The sequence below is a fragment of the Sprattus sprattus genome (assembly GCF_963457725.1).
Source record: "Sprattus sprattus genome assembly, chromosome: 20".
NCBI lineage: Eukaryota > Metazoa > Chordata > Actinopteri > Clupeiformes > Clupeidae > Sprattus > Sprattus sprattus.
Window position 1 is genome coordinate 22,786,601 of NC_137918.1, and position 21,237 is coordinate 22,807,837.

At 50.1% G+C, this 21,237-nt stretch overlaps 1 protein-coding gene across 4 annotated transcripts in view; it reads left to right on the top strand.

The window, feature by feature from the left end:
* lef1 (lymphoid enhancer-binding factor 1) overlaps positions 1-20,208 on the top strand; it is a gene marked incomplete at both ends in the record, with an annotated part of 43,803 nt that extends 23,595 nt beyond the window's left edge. For 2 of the 4 annotated variants that reach the window (XM_080859021.1, XM_080859022.1), the window contains 6 exons: positions 4,308-4,395; positions 6,777-6,896; positions 8,315-8,477; positions 9,340-9,447; positions 11,475-11,523; positions 20,129-20,208. In XM_080859021.1, the coding sequence (XP_080715147.1) occupies positions 4,308-4,395; positions 6,777-6,896; positions 8,315-8,477; positions 9,340-9,447; positions 11,475-11,523; positions 20,129-20,208 (608 nt within the window). Of the gene's footprint in view, positions 1-4,307; positions 4,396-6,776; positions 6,897-8,314; positions 8,478-9,339; positions 9,448-11,474; positions 11,524-12,533; positions 12,586-20,128 lie in introns of those variants that run through there. The other 2 variants (XM_080859023.1, XM_080859024.1) reach the window with 2 other exon arrangements.
* Positions 20,209-21,237: the final 1,029 nt, after the last annotated feature.

The window sequence follows — 21,237 nt, forward strand, 5'->3', positions numbered from 1 at the left end:
GATGTGATGATGCACAGCAGGTCTGGAGGAGCTATAAATATCCAACAGAGGGCCGCACGCCACAATCAGACATCAGGCATCTCGCACGCCTCCCAACACAAGCCAAGTCCACCCAGGCTGCCCTCAACTCACTTAATGCTTGGACTCCACACACACACACACACACACACACACACACACACACACACACACACACATGTCTCCTGCTAACTGGCTCGCTAATGTGCTGGATGTGAGCAAGTGGCGTGCAGGTTGATAGCTACCTGTTTGAGACGTTAGATGTATGGGCTCTCGGGTAGAACGACTTGTTCACTCCCTCACCAGATGGTTTGGGGCAGAGGGTATGCCAAGGTGTCTGCACCGGTCTGCCACTGTAATATGTAACCCTGTGTATCTGGTTCCACTTAACCTGAGGTTACTTGAGGACTGCTCACCATGCGCACTGCATACACAACTCATAATATCAGCGCTATAGTTCTACACGGCTGATTCATACCATGCATATGCAAAAAGGCTACTCTCAAAAACTATATTCTTTTTGAATGAAATGATTCTGAGCGCCAGTTAAGTGAACCAGTGCTGCGTGAAGTTTGGACAACTGATGAATATCCATGTAGATATACAGTACCAGTCAAAAGTTTGTACACACCTTCTAATTTAAAAAATTACGTTTTTTTTCTTTACTTTTATTATTTTTTACATTGTAGATAACACTTTTTTTTGTTTAGTACGTCATTCCATATGTGTTCTTTCATAGTTGAGTTGTCTTCAGGATAAATCTACAATGTAGAAAATAATAAAAGTAACTTCTCCACTTCTCCAAAAAATTAAAGGTGTGTCCAAACTTTTGACTGGTACTGTACGAGATGGAGAGGAGTGCTAGAGAGGGCGAGGTGTGTGTGTGTGTGTGTGTGTGTGTGAGAGAGAGAGAAAGAAAGGAGTGCTAGAGAGGGCGAGTCATCAGAGCAGCAAAAGCAAACACGTGAACTCTACAGCCGAGGGGAGAAGAGCAGCTTGGCTCCGGTGGCGTCCATCTTTATTGAATTATGTGCCCTCACGTGGCGCTGTGGTCCGTTCCAGAGGAGGGGAGACGGAGGAACAAAAGAGCCGCGCCGCACCCCAGTGCGTGGGAGTTCTGAGGGACTGGTGGGTTTATGTCAGGACACACACAGCAGTGGTGTGTGGAGGCCTTCAGCTGGGTGTGTTCATGGATGCCATGTCAGTTCTGATCAGAGGTGATTTCTGATATTTCAGAGATCTTATCCGTGTTAGGGAAAACATTTCTGGCTGATGTGCACTAATCAATCTTCACAAAGTTCTCACCAGTGCTGCCTTATTTCACATCTTTCCTATTGGATATATACATTAGAGACTTACCATTGCAGCAGTTAAGCATTTGCAGTGTATCCTCTGGATGGTGTGTCAGCCTGTGAAACCTTGTGTTGATGGGGAGTTAATTACATGAAGCACTGCAGGCGGAGAGGTCAACCAGCGGTTACATTTGAATTTGACAAGGAAAAGCCATCATGAAACAAAGTTCTGATCCGTGAGCTCACTCATGTGGAACTAAGAGGAGAGTAGGTTGCTGACAGGAGTGAGTGTGTGTGTGTGTGTGTGTGTGTGTGTGTGTGTGTGTGTGTGTGTGTGTGTGTGTGTAGCTCTAGTGTTGGATGTGTGTGTGTGTGTGTGTAGCTGTAGTGATGGGTGTTGCGTACAGCGTCTCTGGTTCTCCCCTTCCCCTCGTGCCCTGAAGGAGGTAGTGAAGCAGGGGGAGATTAGCAGCCATTAATGCTAGCGCTCTCTCTCCCCCTTCTCTCTCTCGTTCTCTCTCTCATGTTCTCTCTCGTTCTCTCTCGTTCTCGTTCTCTCTCTCTCTCTCGTTCTCTCTCTCGTTCTCGTTCTCTCTCTCTCTCTCGTTCCCTCTGTGGAGGAATCTGAGACCGCTACAGTGGCTTTAGAGCTATAAGCCCTCACTGTGGGACTAGACCCCTTTTGAGCCCAGTTTGAAAGGAGGGGAGGGTAGAAAAGCCAGGATCCATTTGGGATTAGGAGATGGTGTTAATCTTGAGGCAGTCTCTCTCTCTCTCTCTCTCTCTCTCACCCTCTCTCTCTTTCACACACACACTCTCTTTCTCTCTCACAAACACACACACACACACACACACACACACACACACTCCCTTCTGTTTTTGCGGGCCTGTGCATAGCTGTGGGGCTTTGTAGCTGTGAGGAGATGCCAGTCTGACAGATCCATTTATCGCAGAGGCCTCGGTGTTGTCTCCCAAAACGAGCCAAGAGCTCTTGACCTTGAATCCTGAGCAGAGCCCTCCTGATGAAGAGCTTAGCGCCAAAGGCGGAGTGACAGTCATAGCTCCATGAATCGTATCGAGAGGTAGCATTAGCCCCGAGCAAAGAAGCGTCCTTAATTAGCCGGTGATCGGCTTATACCGCGCACCGGACTGGAGGGACTGCTGCGCAGGATGCGCCCCATTCTCCCAATGTCTCAACTCATCCACACGCCAGACGCCCAATCATACACGTCTAATGCCTCGCCCAGTGGCGGCGCCAGAGATTTTTTTCTGGTGGTGCTATGGGGGTGCTCGGCGTTTTACTGAGGGTGCTATGAAATTAGGGTGATAGCATATGAGTCTCATTTTTCTCTACTACAACACCTCCCCACCATATCGTCACATATGTTTACACGTTTGATCTCTAACGCGTCTTTGGGGTACATAAAAAGCGTCATTCAAATCGATCGTATTTACTATTATCATTAGGCTACTTCTGACGGACGCGCACAAAGCTGCGTTCATCTCCGACGGTCAAAATGGATGCAGCATGTTATAGATAACGTAATCCCAAATACTTCACTTACTTCAGTGTGTGGATTAAAGTTTGCGCCAGATGACTAACAGGTCACCACTACCATGTGTGACAAATTAAACTAAACATACCAAGTTCAATACACTTCTAACTAAAGACGGCAGATTAGAATATCAGATAGAATTAACTTAAACAGGCAAAGAGTCAGAAATGCTTTCAAAAAGTGCATATTATTTTAAGTCACAATCAATAAAAACATGAATGAGACCAAACAGTAGGCACTCAAAACCACAATAATAAGAGATCAAAAAGTGTATCAAAAAGTGCACACAAAACTATGCTTAAAACATCCCTTAATTTTTTCCTAATCATTTCTGCCATTACATTGATGATCTCATTCTGCACGTCATGGTGCACATACTTTGCATTTGACGGGTTGTTATCTAACTTTTTCTGAACGGTTTTATCAAATTTTCCAATTTCAGATAGCAACTCGCGGACATTACCCCTGTTTGCTGAATCCTCATCTTCAATGTGGCCTCGCTGTGAGATCCCCTGACAAGCAGCGTGTAGCGCAAGCTTTCCACAACATTTTTGTAATATTGGTCTTTTCGGACCATCCTGGGCGTTCATGCTTAAGTCACCCAGGGTGCTAGCAGCATGGCTAGCAGCGCCCTCAGTAGAGGTGAAGGGTTGACTTGGACCAGGACGTTCCTCTTCTTCTACATCTGAATCAGAATCCAATACCTCTTGCATTTTTTCTTCCTCTTGAACATCTTATTCAACTCGAGGAAATTTGCGGATCAAATACCGATCCATTTTTGTGATTTTGTGAACGCTTGACTTAGAATTGACCGATCGCGAGGATTACTGTTACTTAGCCTACTACTCATTGAACAATCACGTTCACGCGCAACTTGTCTGTGTCGTGCTACGTGAACAATCTGTTTATTTCAATCTGTTATTTTCTGTTATTTTCTTTTGTGATTAAAATATTATTATCACACAATACATTTTATTAAGAACTCAGAATGAAATTAAATAACAATAATAGGCCTAAATAAACCATTATTTTCTTGGGGGTGCTATGGCCAATCTAGGGGGTGCTCTAGCACCCCCTAGCCCCCCCCTGGCGCCGCCACTGGCCTCGCCCCATTCTCCCAATGTCTCACGCCATCCGCACGCCAGACGCCCAATCATACACGTCTAATGCGTCGCCCTGTTCTCCCAATGTCTCACCCCATCCACACGCCAGACGGCCAATCATACACGTCTAATGCCTCGCCGTGCTCTGTCATACTGCAGAAGTGACAAGCTGTGTGTGTGTGTGTCTGTGTGTGTGTGTGTGTGTGTGTGTGTGTGTGTGTGTATTTAACCAAATGAGAGTAACTACTAGTCATACGGTAGTTGGAGACTTGAGGTTGGTGTAGTCTAACAGGACCTTGTCAAAGCGTCGGGTGTCTGACCTGCATTGTGCTCCACAGGTATGCAGAGGCATCATCAACAAGACATTCCCAACTTCTACCCCCTGTCCCCGGGAGGAGTGGGACAGATCACCCCCCCACTGGGATGGTAAGTCGTGGCATGCATGCGTGAAAGCAGATACTCACCACGCTCTGACTCTACCCCCTCCACACACACACACACACACACACACACACACACACACACACACAGAGAGAGACACACACTCAGTTGAGACTCCGATCAACAATGGGACATGGCATCAAGAGGAAGCCCTTTTCCTTCTGCCGGCCCCTGTACAGCGGTGGACCCAAGGCTGCCCCAGCCCCGCCTCCTCTTCCTCCTCCTCCTCACAGCCCCCCCACCCTCCTCCTCTTCCTCCTCCTCCTCCTCCTCACAGCCCCCCCCCCTCCTCTTCCTCCTCCTCCTCACAGGCCCCCCCTCCTCCTCCTCCTCCTCCTCCTCCTCACAGGCCCCCCTCCTCCTCCTCCTCCTCTTCCTCCTCCTCCTCCTCACAGCCCCCCCCTCCTCTTCCTCCTCCTCCTCACAGGCCCCTCCTCCTCCTCACAGCCCCCCCCTCCTCCTCCTCTTCCTCCGCCTCCTCACAGGCCCCCCCCCCTCCTCCGCCTCCTCCTCACAGGCCCCTCCTCCTCCTCCTCCTCACAGGCCCCTCCTCCTCCTCCTCCTCACAGGCCCCCCCCCCCCTCCTCCTCCTCACAGGCCCCTCCTCCTCCTCCTCCTCCTCCTCCTCCTCACAGGCCCCCCCCTCCTCCTCCTCCTCACAGGCCCCCCCTCCTCCTCCCCCCCCTCCTCCTCCTCACAGGCCCCCCCTCCTGCTCCTCCTCCTCACAGGCCCCTCCTCCTCCTCCTCCTCACAGGCCCCCCCTCCTCCTCCTCTTCCTCCTCCTCCTCACAGCCCCCCATCCCTCCCCCTCCTCCTCCTCTTCCTCCTCCTCCTTACAGCCCCCCCCCCCCCCCTCCTCCTCCTCCTCCTCCTCACAGGCCGCTCTGTACCCCTCTCTCCTGGGGCACATGTCAAACAGACGTGGGCCACAGCAGCCATGGCCCTGCATCTCTCAAGAGCAGATTTGTCTCCGGTGGGTTGAGCTGACTGGTGCCGTGGCTGCGGGGAGAGGACGCCCGCCGCTGGAACTGAAAGGCTCGATTCAGGGCTGTCAGCGCCACACTGGTACTGTGGGCATCCAGACAGATGTGAGCAGAGAGAGAGAGAGGGAGAGAGAGAGAGAGGGAGGACTGAGAGGAGAGGGAGGACTGGCTCTGAGAGACCGCCACCGCCTCAGGGCTCCTCTGAAAGCCTTCTAGAAGAGCCAGAGCCGACCGGACCTCTCCACGCTCCATGTGATGGGCGGCTCTTAATGAGCCTCGCAGAACAAACACAATGGACGTCCTCAGTCCAACTAAGACAAAACTAAACTAAAGAGTGAACAGTGTCTTCAAACTAAGTTTGAACAGTGTGTCTATCTGCTTTGGACTAGTGATTGGAGTGTGTAGTTGTGGTATAGGGCCAAAGCTGATTCAAAAGAGGCCTTATTGACATGGCTGTTAATCTGTACTGTTCTCTGCCTTGTCAACACTGTTTTGACCATGTTAAAAAATACATAGAAGGAAATGAAATGGATTGGATTATACACAGATATGGCTGTGAGAGGGGATTCAAACTGTGACCTGGAAAACTACAGGATGAGCACCACATTGGTGGGCTGATTATGGGGTTCACTCATGGTCTGTCAGGCTGTGGTCGACACACAGGGCAGCAAGGTGGCTGTAGATGTCCCTGTCCAAAGGATGGACAATTTGTCCATAGCATTCAGTATTACGGAGATTTAGTGGTGATTACTGGACCCTGGATCATCAGAGGGATGAAAACAAAAAAAAAAAAATATCAAACAACTAAGTGATCTCAGTGCCTCCCCCCCGAAACTACTGGCTGGGCTGTGTGTGCGAGAGCTCGTTATTTGATAATGAAGCAGCTCTGGGAAGCTCTATATGCTTATTTACTCTCAGCAGTGTTGTGCCCAACCAGGGCAAACTTCATTAGCGCTCATTAGCCGGTTCCCAGGCAGAGCTGAAGGAGGCCCTGAGAGAGAGGCAGAGAGGCAGAGAGGCAGAGAGGCAGAGAGGCAGAGAGGCAGAGAGGCTGAGAGGGAAAGAGAAGGCATTAGATGGGGCATAACAGCCCTGTCTCGCAGCACCTATGCATAAGCACTGCTCTTCACACTAATACTCTTCACTAAAAATAATCATGCCATGTCTGCGTTAGAAACACTTCGTACATCTGTCCATTTTTTTTTTAGCAAGATCCTGATGAGCTCCAATCCATGTGTATGCATTGTCTGGTCTCCTAGCAACCTCCACTCCACAACATTTCCCTCTAAATGAGAATGTTTGTTTGTTTGTTTGTTTGTTAATGTGTGTTTTTTTTTTTTTTTTGTTTGTCTGTTTTGTTTGTTGCTGTCCTCTCGTTTCAGGTTCTCCCACCACATGGTTCCAGGTCCCCCAGGGCCCCACGCCACAGGCATCCCTCACCCTGCTATCGTTAACCCACAGGTCAAACACGAGCCCCACCACGAGACCGACCTGATGCACATGTAAGGCCCGCCAGTCCCACTCTCCTCTCCTCTCTCTCAACAACCAACAACTACAGACGGCTTTTAACAAACTCAGGCGTGTTCAGTGCTTTCACCCTGTTGTTGCCCCCGTCGCTAGAAAGCGCACACACACACACACACACACACACACACACAAACACACACACGCATGTTCCCTCTCATTCACTTACTTTCACTCATACGCCAGGCCGATCGAATCCTACTGGCTTCATTGTGTGCAGACGAAGCACAGTATTGTGTGCAAACATACCTTCAGGTATTACTGAGTGCAGTCAACCAGAAAGGGACGACCTCGGTAGAACAAAAACATTTGCAGAATTTCCACTCCTATTACCGCGATGGGGAGCAGTGATAAGCTGAGAGAGCGGGGCCAGCTGATAAGACCTGGCCCTCTGCTCCATTTGCCCACACACACACACACACACACACACACACACACACACACACACACACACACACACACACACACGCGCATATGTTCCCTCTCATTCACTAGCCCTCTGCTCCATTACCCCTCAGGCATCGCAGCATACCTGCAGTCTAAGCACCAGGCTCCAAACCCCACTCACTGCAATGCATCAGGGAGGAAGGTTCACTTCTGCCTTACAGGGGAGACAGACAGACAGACAGGCAGGCAGGCAGACAGACAGGCAGACAGGCAGACAGACAGGCAGACAGGCAGACAGACAGACAGGCAGGCAGACAGGCAGGCAGACAGGCAGGCAGACAGACAGACAGGCAGACAGGCAGGCAGGCAGGCAGGCAGGCGTGAGGGAGCGAGACAGACAGACAGACAGACAGGCGGAGGGTGAGAGACAGACAGGCGGAGGGTGAGAGACAGACAGACAGACAGACAGACAGGGAGGGTGAGACAGACAGACAGACAGACAGGGAGGGAGAGACAGTGAGACAGACAGACAGACAGACAGGGAGGGAGGGAGGGAGGGAGGGTGAGACAGTGAGACAGACAGACAGACAGACAGGGAGGGAGGGAGGGAGGGAGGGAGGGTGAAAGAGTGAGTTGAACAGTTTGAGTTGTGTGGGCTGGGAGAAGGAAAATGGTTTGGTTGCCATTCCTGGTGAAGTAATCTCTCTGCATGAAAGGACCCAACTGGACGTGATTAAAGGGCTGCCGCTCAGCGCTCCTGGCGCTCCGGCTCGCTCAGGCGGCTCTGCTAGAGGCCGACAGGAAACAGACCCTCGCCATTCTCACACTAGCGCCGTCGTCGTGGCGGCAAAGCCTAGCACCACCGTCTCCATTGTTGAGTTTTTTTTTTTGTCTCGTTTTTTTTTCTCTCGCTCTTATGTTGCCTTCCTTCTTTTCCTTTTTCCTCCCCCTTTCACCCACTCCTCTGTGTGTTTTTTTTTTTTCCCTCTCTTCCTTTCTGTTTCTGCAGGAAACCTCAGCACGACCAGAGAGAAAAGCAAGAGCCCAAAAGACCTCACATCAAGAAACCTCTAAACGCTTTCATGCTGTATATGAAAGAGATGCGGGCCAACGTGGTGGCCGAGTGTACGCTGAAGGAGAGCGCCGCCATCAACCAGATCCTGGGGAGGAGGGTAAGTGGCACTGGTGCATCTGTTTCTGCCTCTCTTCTCCGCCATGGGGCCTCTCCCGGAGCCTCCTGCACCATAGGGCCTCCTCTGTCATGGGGCCCCTGCACCATAGGGCCTCCTCTGTCATGGGGCCTCCTGCACCATAGGGCCTCCTCTGTCATGGGGCCTCCTGCACCATAGGGCCTCCTCTGTCATGGGGCCCCTGCACCATAGGGCCTCCTCTGTCATGGGGCCTCCTGCACCATAGGGCCTCCTGCACCATAGGGCCTCCTCTGTCGTGGGGCCTCCTCAACAGTGAGGCTCTCCATCACAAGTGTCCCCATGCCTACACCTCTTTCACTGATGACACAGAGTGACAGGCCAAATAATTGTTTTAAAAAAGAAAAGAAAAAATCGAGTTGCAGATAATGAATGGTTTTCAGTGACGGAGCACGTCTCTCTCTGTGACTTGGAAAATAGTGGCACCGCTAAACATGTTTAATGCCTTAACCAAAGCCCTGGCGGTCGGAGGCAGCCAGCCACAGCAAAAGCGCCTTTTGCGGCTGTGTGGGGTAATTGCCCGCTGACATAGTTTTGAAGCGCTGCTAAATTGGAACCAGTGTTTTGATATGAAATCAAAGTTTTTCTTTTTTTTTTTTTTTCTTCGCTGTGCATGTTAATCTCTTCATCGTGTTTTCCCCCCTTTTCCTCTCTCCCCCCCCCCCCCCCCCCCCCCCCCTCTTCCCATACAAATCGTTTGGAAGTTAAAAAGGATTTTTGAAGCAAAACACCAGCACGCGTCTCTTTGGACGGAACTTGAAAGTGCATGCCAGTAATTGACTGCCTCTTTCCCCCCCCCCCCCCTAATCTCCCTTGTACTGAACAGTGGCATGCTTTATCTCGGGAAGAGCAAGCTAAGTATTACGAATTAGCCCGCAAGGAACGGCAACTTCACATGCAGCTCTACCCAGGCTGGTCCGCCCGAGACAATTATGTAAGTATCTACAGAACAGCCCAGCAGATGAGAGGTGTGTGACTTGAGAGACCCCGGACACCCCCACCCCCCCCCCCACCCCACGCCACGCATTCCTGCATGACATCAAGCTCTTCTTCTCAGTCTGTCCATTAGCTACACATCACAGGCATTATCTCAGGACCTTCTAGTACTATTAAGAACATATTTAATATATTGAGGAATGGAGTAACTGAGAATAATGTTTACTGTATAACTGATTGGTGTAAGATTTTATTATTAATAATGCTGTTTATAGAGAAGGACATTTGAAATGGCGATTTAAATGCTACAGAGCGAGTGTTGTGCATGTCCATGTAAGCTTGTGTTCGTGTGAGTTTTAATTTAGTCTATTCTATGCCAGCGTTAGTTGTTTTTTAGCTGTGTGTGTATGTGTGTGTGTTCATGAGTATGTGAGCGCGCCTGCCTCTGTTAAAAGTGTGGCTCCAGCACTCACATCCACTCCACCACTGGGTTGCTTTGTGGTGTTTATCTGCCTCCCCTCGGGCACGGCAGGCAGCCCTCTCCTTCATGCCTCCCTCCTGCCCCAGCCAGCTCACAACACACAGGGCCACCAGGGCCACGGGTACCCAGGCAACGCAGCACTCTTAGATGGATAGACTCTTAGATAGATGGTGTCGCTGATGAACTATTACTGTCTATATGTTATTGTCTATAATACCAGACCACGCAGCACTCTTAGATGGATAGACTCTTAGATAGATGGTGTCGCTGATGAACTATTACTGTCTATATGTTATTGTCTATAATACCAGACCACGCAGCACTCTTAGATGGATAGACTCCTAGATGGTGTCGCTGATGAACTATTACTGTCTATACCCAGGCCACGCAGCACTCTTTGGGTTCGAATACACATAAGCGTTTTTTTTTTTTAAACGGGACGCTAGAAAATACATTGATTCCTATGGTACGGCGCGCTTCCACGCAAAGCGCGCCGTACCATAGGAATCAATGTATTTTCTAGCGTCCCGTTTTAAAAAAGAAAACGCTTATGTGTATTCGAACCCTTAGATGGATAGACTCTTAGATGGTGTCGCTGATAAACTATAACTGTCTATATGTTATTGTCTGTATGTTATTATTACCCCTAATGAAGGACTTTCAGTACAGTGACACAATTCGTGTTTTTTGTATTCCGACAATAGTTTTAGACCACTGTTTTAGTAGGCAGATCAATTTGGTACGGCAGAAATGCATCAGAGCGAGTGGAGTGTGCTTGTGTTAGGCACTTGTGTCTAACCAGAGCACTAGCAGCAGTCTTGGAGTCTCCAGCCTTGGCTCCTCCAGGCCCAGAGCCTGTCCCTGCTCTGTCACAGACTTCACAGAGGCACTCGAGGCGCTCGAGGCTCCCGCGCGCTCGCTGTCAGCGCGGGCAGAATACACAGATTAGTGGCTGAATAAGTGGATTATCAGAATTTACAGCAGGAAACCAAAGCGCCCCTCATATTAGACGGGAAAATGACGGCACACTGCTATCTATACCTATAGTCACCCCCCCTCCCCCCCCTCAAGGATTTGGAATAAGCTTCAAATCCATACCAATCCAGACTTCTGGAAAGAACAGGATGCTCTTCATGGAAATGAGAGTGTGCCAAAATAAGATACCCTGGTATTATTTTTTGACATGTTTTTTGATTCGTCACTGGCCATCCTTATGAAGGGCTGAACGAACTTTTACTACTGGAGAGTTATAAACTTAAAGATCACGGCAGTGCACTGTTTATTTTCGTTTTATTTGATATAATTTATAGGAGCGAGCGCACATAGTTTTAGTGAAGTCGCCCACCTCAGGAGGAGTTTGGTGAATAATAAGGGTGGGGCCTGCTGCTCTCTGGGCTGTGATTGGCTGGAGCAGTGAGTGGCGTGGGTTGCCGGCCAGTGTCTAGTGGGGGATGAGTGAACATGGCAAATGGCAGAATGATAAGAGTGGTCTAGTGGGCGTGAGTGCTGGAGCCGCACTTTAAGCCTCCCTGTATATTTTATAGGGAAAGAAGAAGAAGCGGAAGCGGGAGAAGATGCAGGAACAGGCCACCGGTAAGCCCCGCCTCCAGCCCCGCCTCCAACTCCGCCCCCTCCCCCCCCACTGTGTCACTGCTGCCTCTGCTGCATCTCTGTGCTTCCTCTACAACTTTCCACTACACATCACATCACATCACAGCCCACATCACATCATGTCACATCATCACACCACACCAACTCAGTGCTCTGTCACATTTAGAGGGCCAGTGCCTTGCTATTGGCAGTAAACCATTAAACCATTAAGCCATTAAACCCAGTTAAATTAAAGGGCCTCATAAATAATCTGCAATAACTATATGCATCCTCTATTATCCTTCTCACAGTCTTGTGATTGACACGTATGGTAAGAGTTTCTGTGGGCACGTCCGTCCCACTGTCCTTAAAGTTGGGGGACATCCAGCTGCGTCTGCTCTGAGCTCCAGCTCCACATAGCACTGCCATCCTCTCCATCTCATACCCCTAGACACCCTCACCACTCTCCCGCCTCCCTGTGGCACACCATTGGGTATTTTTAGGTGTTATTGAGGTACACTTGAGAGGTGTGTGTGTACACACACACACACACACACACACACACACAAACACACACACTCACTCCGTTTTCCCTCTCTTTTCCACTCTCCTCCTCCTAGCTCTCCTCCCTCCACATATTTCTGCAGACTTTGGGATTAGTCTGGCCATTCTAGTTGACTCCCGCCTCGGGCTTTTCACTCTCTCGTTTGCTTGCTTGCTGTTTTTTTTTTTTTGCTGACCTGTGAGAAGTTGTAGCTGCAGCAGCCCTGTGCAGACACATTTGAGCACAATAGTCTTATGTATTACCCCAACACTGTACAGTTTAATATGACTAATCTCCAGTGCATCTAGGATCTAGCTTGAGGTTCTACTTTCAGCGCTAGAATTAGATTTCTATTCTTTCTCGAGTGTACTCCATCTGGCCAGTATGTTAAAAAATCACTGTTTGGGTAGGAAAATTAGGATCGTTTGGTGGATGGTAGCAACCCCAAAAAGTCCACCACTGTTAAAAGCTACGATCTTCCTGCAGGTACAGGCCAGAGAATGAAAACGGCGTACATCTGAGCTATGGTAAGACCACACCCTACTCCCTACCCTAAGCTCTCTCCAGTGTCCACTACTCTGATACTCATGTGCTACTCCCTACCCTAAGCTCTCTCCAGTGTCCACTACTCTGATACTCATGTGCTACTCCCTACCCTAAGCTCTCTCCAGTGTCCACTTCTCTGATACTCATGTGCTACTCCCTACCCTAAGCTCTCTCCAGTGTCCACTTCTCTGATACTCATGTGCTACTACCTACCCTAAGCTCTCTCCAGTGTCCACTGCTCTGATACTCATGTGTTGCTCTTGGGGTCTCACATCTCTACAGACTAATCCTAAAGCTCCCACCTACCTACCCATGACTCACTCATTGTTGCCAGAGGATGCTGAGGAGGCCAATGAGGCCAATTGTGTGCTGTGTGTTTCTGTCCAAACCCTAATGTAATGCTCAGTATGTCCTCTCTTTCATGACCTCTCCGCTCCTCTTAACCAGTGCCTTTGTCCAGTCCAGGGACTTATCCAGTTAATCCGCTCCCTGCCTGTAGTGGAGATGGTGCTGCTTGTGACATGACATGCCTTCATATTGTACACGATGTCTTTCCATGCCATCACGTTGTCACCCATTCACTGCCCTGCAGACAAGGACGGAATGAGCTGTATTGTGTTGTTTTTCCGCAGGCATCTCTGCAGAGTAGAGGAGTACACATCATGTATTGCATTGTTGTTGTTTACTCACAAATGTGTGGTTGGCTAATCGTAACCATGTCTACGCACATCTTTCTTTTTCACTGTTAGTGCAACCAGCAAACAACAACATTAACACTCCCCCTCACATTCAATATTCTTTACCATTCTTTTTTTTTCACTTCTTTTTTTTTTTTTCTTCCTTTTGGCTTTTGGTACATGTGCCCCTCCAGGCTCTTCAGTCGAGAGCTGACGCTGTGCACTGAGATCCCTGTAGGCAAAGTGCGGGGGGATTTTAAACTGCAGCCCCAGATGTAGATTCTCTCGCTCATATGTCCCCCATGTGTGATCGGGTCCAATGGCGTGTCTGAATAATAGCCTTGCCAGGAGTTTCCGCCTCACATGTGCCTTTCCCCACTCTAAAGGGGAAACTAGCCGATACCATGTGGCTCAAGCTAGTTTTCTCACCTAGTGGGGCTGCTGTGAACATACAAACATGGTGCAAACATGGAGTGACCCTTTAAAAAGAAATATATATATACAGTAATGAGCAGGATAGGCTTTATACATTCAAAAGAATCACACAGCTGTGTCCTAAGTCTCTGAACTGAAACCTCTTAAATATGCCAAGTGTTCTAATCATTTTGGCCACCACTGTGTGTGTATATATATATATATATATATATATATATATATATATATATATATATATATATATATATATATATATATATATATATATATATATATATATTTGGGAAAGAGTCTCCAGGTATCCTGTAATATTGCTAGTTTATTGTAAAGAAAAGCATAGTGAAGCTGAAGCTGTACAGCTCTAGATGTTCTGATTGATTGTGTCGCTTTCTAGAAGGACTGGATTGGACTGCCTTTCTTCTTTGGTGTCTTATAGCTACACTGCTGTGGCTTTCCAACAGCAAGTTAGAAAGCATCTCATCTTTTGATCCAATAATTAGCAGTGCCTGGTGGTGTCGGGATGGACACCCTCGCTGATTCATTGTGACAGCCTTAAACTCATATGCATAATACCAGGAATACTGATGCAATGTGGAAAGCCCTCAATTTATGCAGATCCTAGGAGCTGTATTTGAGGTTAGCTTAGCATAAATAAATAAATAAATATATATATATATATACACACACATTTTTTTGAAAAATTAGGTTATTTGTCTTTCTTCTTATCCCCCTCCACTCTCAGGCTCTTAGTAATATGAAGAGTTTTAGAACAGTAAGAATCCATTTACATGTGATTTAAATGAATTCATTTTCTCTCATACGTCTCAGATTGTGGACAAAAATGAAGGAGCCTTGTTAAGACACGATGCATCATCTGCTGTCTCTCTCTCCTGATTTGTGTGGCCCATAAACGTAAATGGTAGGGCTGTCGTTCAGGAAGCCAACCCAAAACATTCAAGCTGCCTTTTTAGCATTTCATGGCTGCCCCCCTATCTCTGGCCTGTCAATCACTCCTACATGCCGCCAGTAGTTTTATGGGCATGACTCGCTGACAGGTTAGACACGGAGGAGTGATGTAGTGGACATTTACATGACCCAAAGTGAAGGCCTCCCATTTCCTCCATCCATCCCTACCTCCCTCAGCTCTGGGTCTGCCTGTTGGGCTCTCTGTCTGATTTACTGGCTTTGAGATTCTTATCTACTCATGAAACACACACACACACACACACACACACACACAGACACACAGGGACACACACACACACACACACACACACACACACACACACACATAGGCACACACACAGAGACACACAGACACACACACACGCACACACACCCCCCCAAAGGCTCTCACTTATTTTGCCATTATGTTTTTCTCCTCATTGGAAAGTGGGGAAGGTAATGTAACAAAAGTACCATTTAAAAGAAATGTGAATTCTGACCTGCGTTTTTTGGCCAGCCCTCTCGATCCTAAGAGCAGAGTCATTGTGAGTCATCTGGGCCCCTGACACATCTGAGCCTGCCCCCTTTTGTTGCCGCCGGTAACCCAACACACTAGCCTCCTTGTTGCACTCACCACACACACAATGTGTGTACGTTTCACCATGACGCTCGACTCTGACTGCAATTGTTTGCCTTGTTGGGCTGCAGAGATTGATGTTGCTGTCCCACTCGCTGTGCCTAAAATAGGTGCTGGCAGCGTGAAGGCGGGCCGTGCTCTGAAGGTCCTTGTCCGTGTGTGTGTGTGTGTGTGTGTGTGTGTGTGTGTGTGTGTGTCCGTGTGGCGGTGAGGGGAAAGGGGGCCAGTGGTGGCGGAGAGCGCGGCCAGGCCCGGCCCACCGACATGAAAGGAGGCGCTGTTCTCACTGGAGCCGTGGCCACTGCCGCCGCCGCTGCTGCTGCTGCTGCTTCTGGGCCCAGCTCCTCGTCTGTGATGTGTGGGGGGGGGGGGGCAGGAGTCAGCTGTCAGCCTTTGATGAAAGAAGAAAGGAGGAGAGGCAGGGAGAGCTCTATGAAGAGAGACTAGGAGAGAGAGGGAGGGAGAGCTCTATGAAGAGAGACTAGGAGAGAGAGGGAGGGAGAGCTCTATGAAGAGAGACTGAGAGAGGGAGGGAGAGTAAGGCTAAACCTGCCTACCTGTACCAGAGCCACCATGGCCTCATTGAAGGGGGCAGAAGGAAGAGCAGAATAGCCTCCTCAGCAGTTTTGGCGAGTTTCGTGCACATTTGATGTTGGGGAATGGGGATGGGGGGGGGTCTGTGTGTGTGTGTGTGTGTGTGTGTGTGTGTGTGTGTGTGTGTGTGTGTGTGAGCATGCAGGTGTGCTGAGGTAGAGGCTGGTGTGAATGGAGTGACTTCTTTTGAAGTCATTCTGTGGGGGAAGGGCACCCAATCTTTCTCTTCCTTTGTTTTTCTTTTCTTTATCTGCCTCTCCTCTTGGGAAATGGCCGAGGTACGTGCCTTTTGTTTAGGCTGGGGCTGAGGTTTGTTGTTGTTTGGTCGAAAGGCTGGTTCTGTGTAGACGTCTGAGCCAGCTGCTGAGCAACATGGGGGACAGGAGGGTCCTAAGTTTGGTCTTTTCCATTTCCTCTCTCCCTCCCGGTCTCTCTCCATGTTTCTGTGCCTAGGAGGCATGAGATTTGACCTTGTAAAAGCCCCTCCTGTGAGATGGTTATCTGCGGATGAGAAGCCCCAGGTACCAGGGCAAGGGGAGAGGCAGGAAGAGCAAACGAGACTGGAGGAGGAAGCAGCAAGGGGGCTGCTTGGCAGCTGTTTTAGTGGTATCTTTCTCTTTCCCTCCTCCCTCTCTCTCTCTCTCTCTCTCTCTCTCTCCCCACTCCCTCTCTCTCTCTCTCTCCCTCCTGTGCGCTCTCTCTCTCCCTCTCTCTCTCCCCCTCCCTCTCTCTCCCTCTCTCTCCCGCTCTCTATCTATCTCTCTCCCTCCTTCTCTCTCTCCCTCTCCCTTTCTCTCTCCCTCCTTCTCTCCCCCTCCCTCTCTCTCTCCCGCTCTCTCTCCCTCTCTCCCTATCTCCCGATCTCTCTCCCTCCCTCCCTTTCTCTCTCCCTCCTTCTCTCTCTCCCTCCTCTCTCTCTCTCTCCCACTCCCCCTCTCTCCCTCCTGTGCTCTTTCTCTCTCCCTCTCTCTCCCCCTCCCTCTCTCTCTCCCGCTCTCCCTCCCTCCCTTTCTCTCTCCCTCCTTCTCTCTCTCTCTCTCCCTCCTCCTCTCTCTCTCCTCCCTCTCCCTCCTCCTCTCTCTCTCCTCTCTCTCTCTCTCTCTCTCTCTCTCTCTCTCTCTCTCTCTGTGTAGTGGAGTTCCTCTGCTCTGGAGTAAATCTGGCTTCTATTGTAAACGCAGGCGGAACCCCCTCCCTCCCTGCCCCCCCCCCTCCCCTCCCCTCCCGCTGCTGACTGCAAGTGGCGGCAGGGCCTTTGAAGCTCGCGCCGGCGGAGGGGAGCAGTCATTGTGCTGCTCTTTGATAGTGCCGCCCTGGCCCGCAGCTCAGGCTGCGCAGGGGCACGCCACGCCGCGCCTGGCCCCCTCGCTCGCTGCAGCGGCGCAGGGCTCGGGGGGCCTCCAGTGATGCCGCCTCAGATGTGGGAAGCCCCCCCCCCCACCCCCCCTCCCACCCTTTACACACGCTCACACCCCCCACCAGCCCCTCAGTCTCCCCAGCACATGCCTGAGGTTGTGGTGGCTCTCGCCTTACCCCCAGCTCCTCTCCTCCAGAGCTCCACCCTCCTCCCTACACCACCCTACACCACCCTCCACCACCCTACACCACCCTACACCACCCTCCACCACCCTCCACTACCCTCCAGCCCAGTATAGGCAATACCCTCAACCTCCAACTCATTTCAGCTTTTTATCCCTTTAACCGAGCCCTGCTTTTTTTTCTCGTTTTTTTTTGTGTCTCCCTCCTCAGGAGTTTTTCCCCTCCTCCTCCTCCTCCCCAACCTTTCTTTGCATTTTTTTTTTTTTTTTTTTTTTGTTCCAGTGAAATTATAAAGACATAATTGTGCCGAGGCCACTTTTCCTTGCTCCTTTAATGTTATTGTCTCTGGGCCAAAGGAACTGTGTGTGTGTGTGTGTGTGTGTGTGTGTGTGTCTCTGGGCCAAAGGAACTGCTGACAGAATGAAGCAGTTTGTTTAAAACATCATTTTCTTCCAGGTGCCGTTTTTATTACTCGGTTCTGTTTTACCGTCTTCCTCCGAGCACTGGACTGCTTATAGAGGGTGTCTGACTTTTATAGACTTGCTGCCTGTGAGAGGGTGTTGCCAAACAAAACGCCGAGCCGAGCGCAGCCAGCCGAGGTCACTCACCCACATTGAGATCAGTGCTAGGGGCTTTCCAGATGATTAGATTTCATAAATCTCAAAACACTTTGAGCTCTCCGAGCAAGGATTCCCCAGAACATTTCCATCTATATTTCACGTTTGTCAATCAGTTCCTCTCTCTAGCATACAAGACTGTAGCATGTAAATCTGCGTTTTATATTAAGAACTATTTCTGTCCGTCTCCAGCTGAGTAAGGTATTCGAGATGTGGTGCAGAACTTGCCATGTCGAGCAAGTCGAAGAGCCATCTTGTTCTCGCTCGCTCGCGGTGCAGGCTTGGGGAGATGCGGAACGCATGGTCAGCTGATTTGCCATTTCTTCTCCTGACCAATCCGCTCTCGTCCTCGGGCCTCTTCGGCCCAAGTGGCTTGACCTGTGCCATAGTAAAGTCTGCCCGGCCCAGTATGAAGTCATCTCACCGCTCTGCTTCGCTTATTTTCAGAGCAATTTGTCCCGTTTTTTTTTTACTTCTCTCCTCTCCGTTCTTTTTTTTTTTTACGGGCCGGTCAGAAAGCCAAAGCGGTTGTGGGGGAGAGGATGAGGGCGCGGGAGGAAGAGGAGGAGGAGGGGGGGGGGGGGAGGGGGAGGAGGCCCAGCTGCGGGCTCTTTGATTTGCCCCGGGAGGTGAACAGGCCGATTGAGAGACGCAGGGCCGTGCCAGTTATCTTAACCTCCCACACTTCAAAGAGGGCCGTGCCGCCGCGGAGCGCGACGAAGCAGGAGCAAGACTCCGAGAGAGAGAGAGAGAGAGAGAGAGAGAGACCAGCCAAGTCTCAGAAAACAGAAGAGCGTTTCATTTCCTGCAAGTCGGAACCCGGCATTCCACAGCCCTAATGGGGAGTAGCTCTTGAATCCCGGCGTTTGTGTGGGGTGGGCCGTGAGGTGCTGGCCCGGTGCCCCACCCCCCCCCCCCCCCCCCCCAGCCCCCAGGCCTCTTCCCCGGCAGGAAGGCCAGTGCTTTTCATCTGTGGCTGGGAAGGAAAAAGCTCCCCAGGAAGGGGGCGCGCGGAGCTTTGAGATCCTGGGATGAAGAAGGGGGCGTGGGGGGGCATGGGGCGTGGGGGGCAGGGGGTGAGGAGGTGGCAGGGGAGGGGAGGTAAATAAAAGCAACAGGGCACTCACCACTGCAGCAGTAGAGGAGTAGGAGTAGCCACCCTTTCTCTCTTTCTTTCTGTCCTTCTCTGATCCCTCTCTCTCTCTCTCTCTCTGCTCAACCCGGGGTCAGCCCTGTGAGAGGCGCAGTCTTTCATCCACATGTGGTAAAGGCGTCTACATCCAGGTGGTGTGAGTCGTGGGGGGGGGAGGGGTGGCAGTGGTGTATGACTGAGGGGTGACCTCCTCTCTAGGGCACATTTGGGTGAAATGCTGCTCTCTGTGTGTGTGTGTGTGTGTGTGTGTGTGTGTGTGTGTGTGTGTGTGTGTGTGTGGGAGGATGGACTGAATGGCACTGACCAGAGCGGAGAGATGCAAAGCTCTGCTCATTTCTTTTTCTCCGCCAAAAAGCACCGTGCACTTCAAACACACCTTAAAACCTCACAACAATCTATTCACTTCTATTGTTCTTTGATCAGTAATTCTGTTTGATGCCTGTGAGATAACTCACAATGCTATGTTCATTATTGACCTGCTTCTCTATTTTTAAGAAAAGAAATCCATTGCCCATGTGTAGGAATATAAAAGTACAAGCTATCTAACACCACAAGCTTCAGTTTGCACCCGCTTTGTCAACTGAAAGCACCCGCTTTCTTGGCAGTTGTGACACCACTGTTGGTTGGATAAGCGCCCATGTAAATACAACTGAAAACAGAAGTATATGCCTGTATATGTTGGTATTTGGCATATGATTATGGGTCATGTCTTTGGGTGAGAACATGTCATTAGACTAGTGGATATGTTATTCCTCACAGGCCTATGACTAACACCATGTTTTGTATTTGCCATTATTGTCTGTTGGTTTTTTAGCGTTCTTGCCATGTGAGTGTGCTTGTCCATATAGGTGACTTAACAAGTGTGTCTTTGTCTTGTCCTCCCTGTCCCACCACCCCCTCTCTCTGTGTCCTTTCTCACAGGAGGGAAGCGAAATGCGTTCTCTACGTGTAAGGCGAAGGCTGCAGCTACAGGCCCCCTTTTAGAGATGGAAGCCTGCTAAATTCCATGACCTTTTACTTTCCCTCCTGACACGTCTGCCAGAGGAAGAACCCTGAACAAGAACACACTCCTCCTCTCCTCTCCTCTCCTGCAGTCACTGAACAAGAACACACTCCTCCTCTCCTCTCCTCTCCTGCAGTCACTGAACAAGAACACACTCCTCCTCTCCTCTCCTCTCCTGCAGTCACTGAACAAGAACACACTCCTCCTCTCCTCTCCTCTCCTGCAGTCACTGAACAAGAGAAGAACACTGAACTGAACTGAGAAAAGACAATCAATCCTTTTCAAAGCCCCCCCCCCCCCCCCCCCGTACCCCTCTCACAGACAGCCCCCCCCTCAATCAAACGAACCAAACAGAGACGGCGTCTGTTCCAAGTTCCTTTTCTTTTCTCTTTGACTTGTTTTATTGTCATCAAAGCCCTAGGCATTGCACTGAACACAGCCAGCAAGTTTTCATGCGCGCACCTCGCCACCCACCCAGACACTCTCACATGTACACCACCCCCCCACCCCCACGCAGACACACCCAAACCTCCCCGATGGCCCCCACCACGCAAGCTCTGGGACGGACCGGACCGGACTGGATCCAGCCCGTGTCTGGTCCAGACTCCACCACCACCATCTGGGCAGCTGTTTGGTCCTAAGTTATTAAGTTATTTTGCACCTTTTTGTTCTTACCAGCACAGTCCCACTGAGCCCCCCCCCCCCCCCCCCCGATCACTCTTTGGTTTAGTCCTCCTGGTGGCTGACGTCAGTCTGGTGCTCCAGACACACACACTCAGCCATCTTCACGGGGGCCCACCCCAGCACCTCTTAAGCACCCTGCTGTCACAAGGAACACTTAACCAGGACCCTGTGCCATCACTGACGACATCCTTTCAAGACTCCGTTTGGGTTTTTCTGACCAGGGGGTGCAAAAAAAGGATCAACATTTCACTCTGTTCACATCTGATGTTGAAATTTAATTTTGAATGCCTATTTTGTAATTTTTTTTTTTTTTACTTTTCATTTCATGGTGTATATTTCAAGT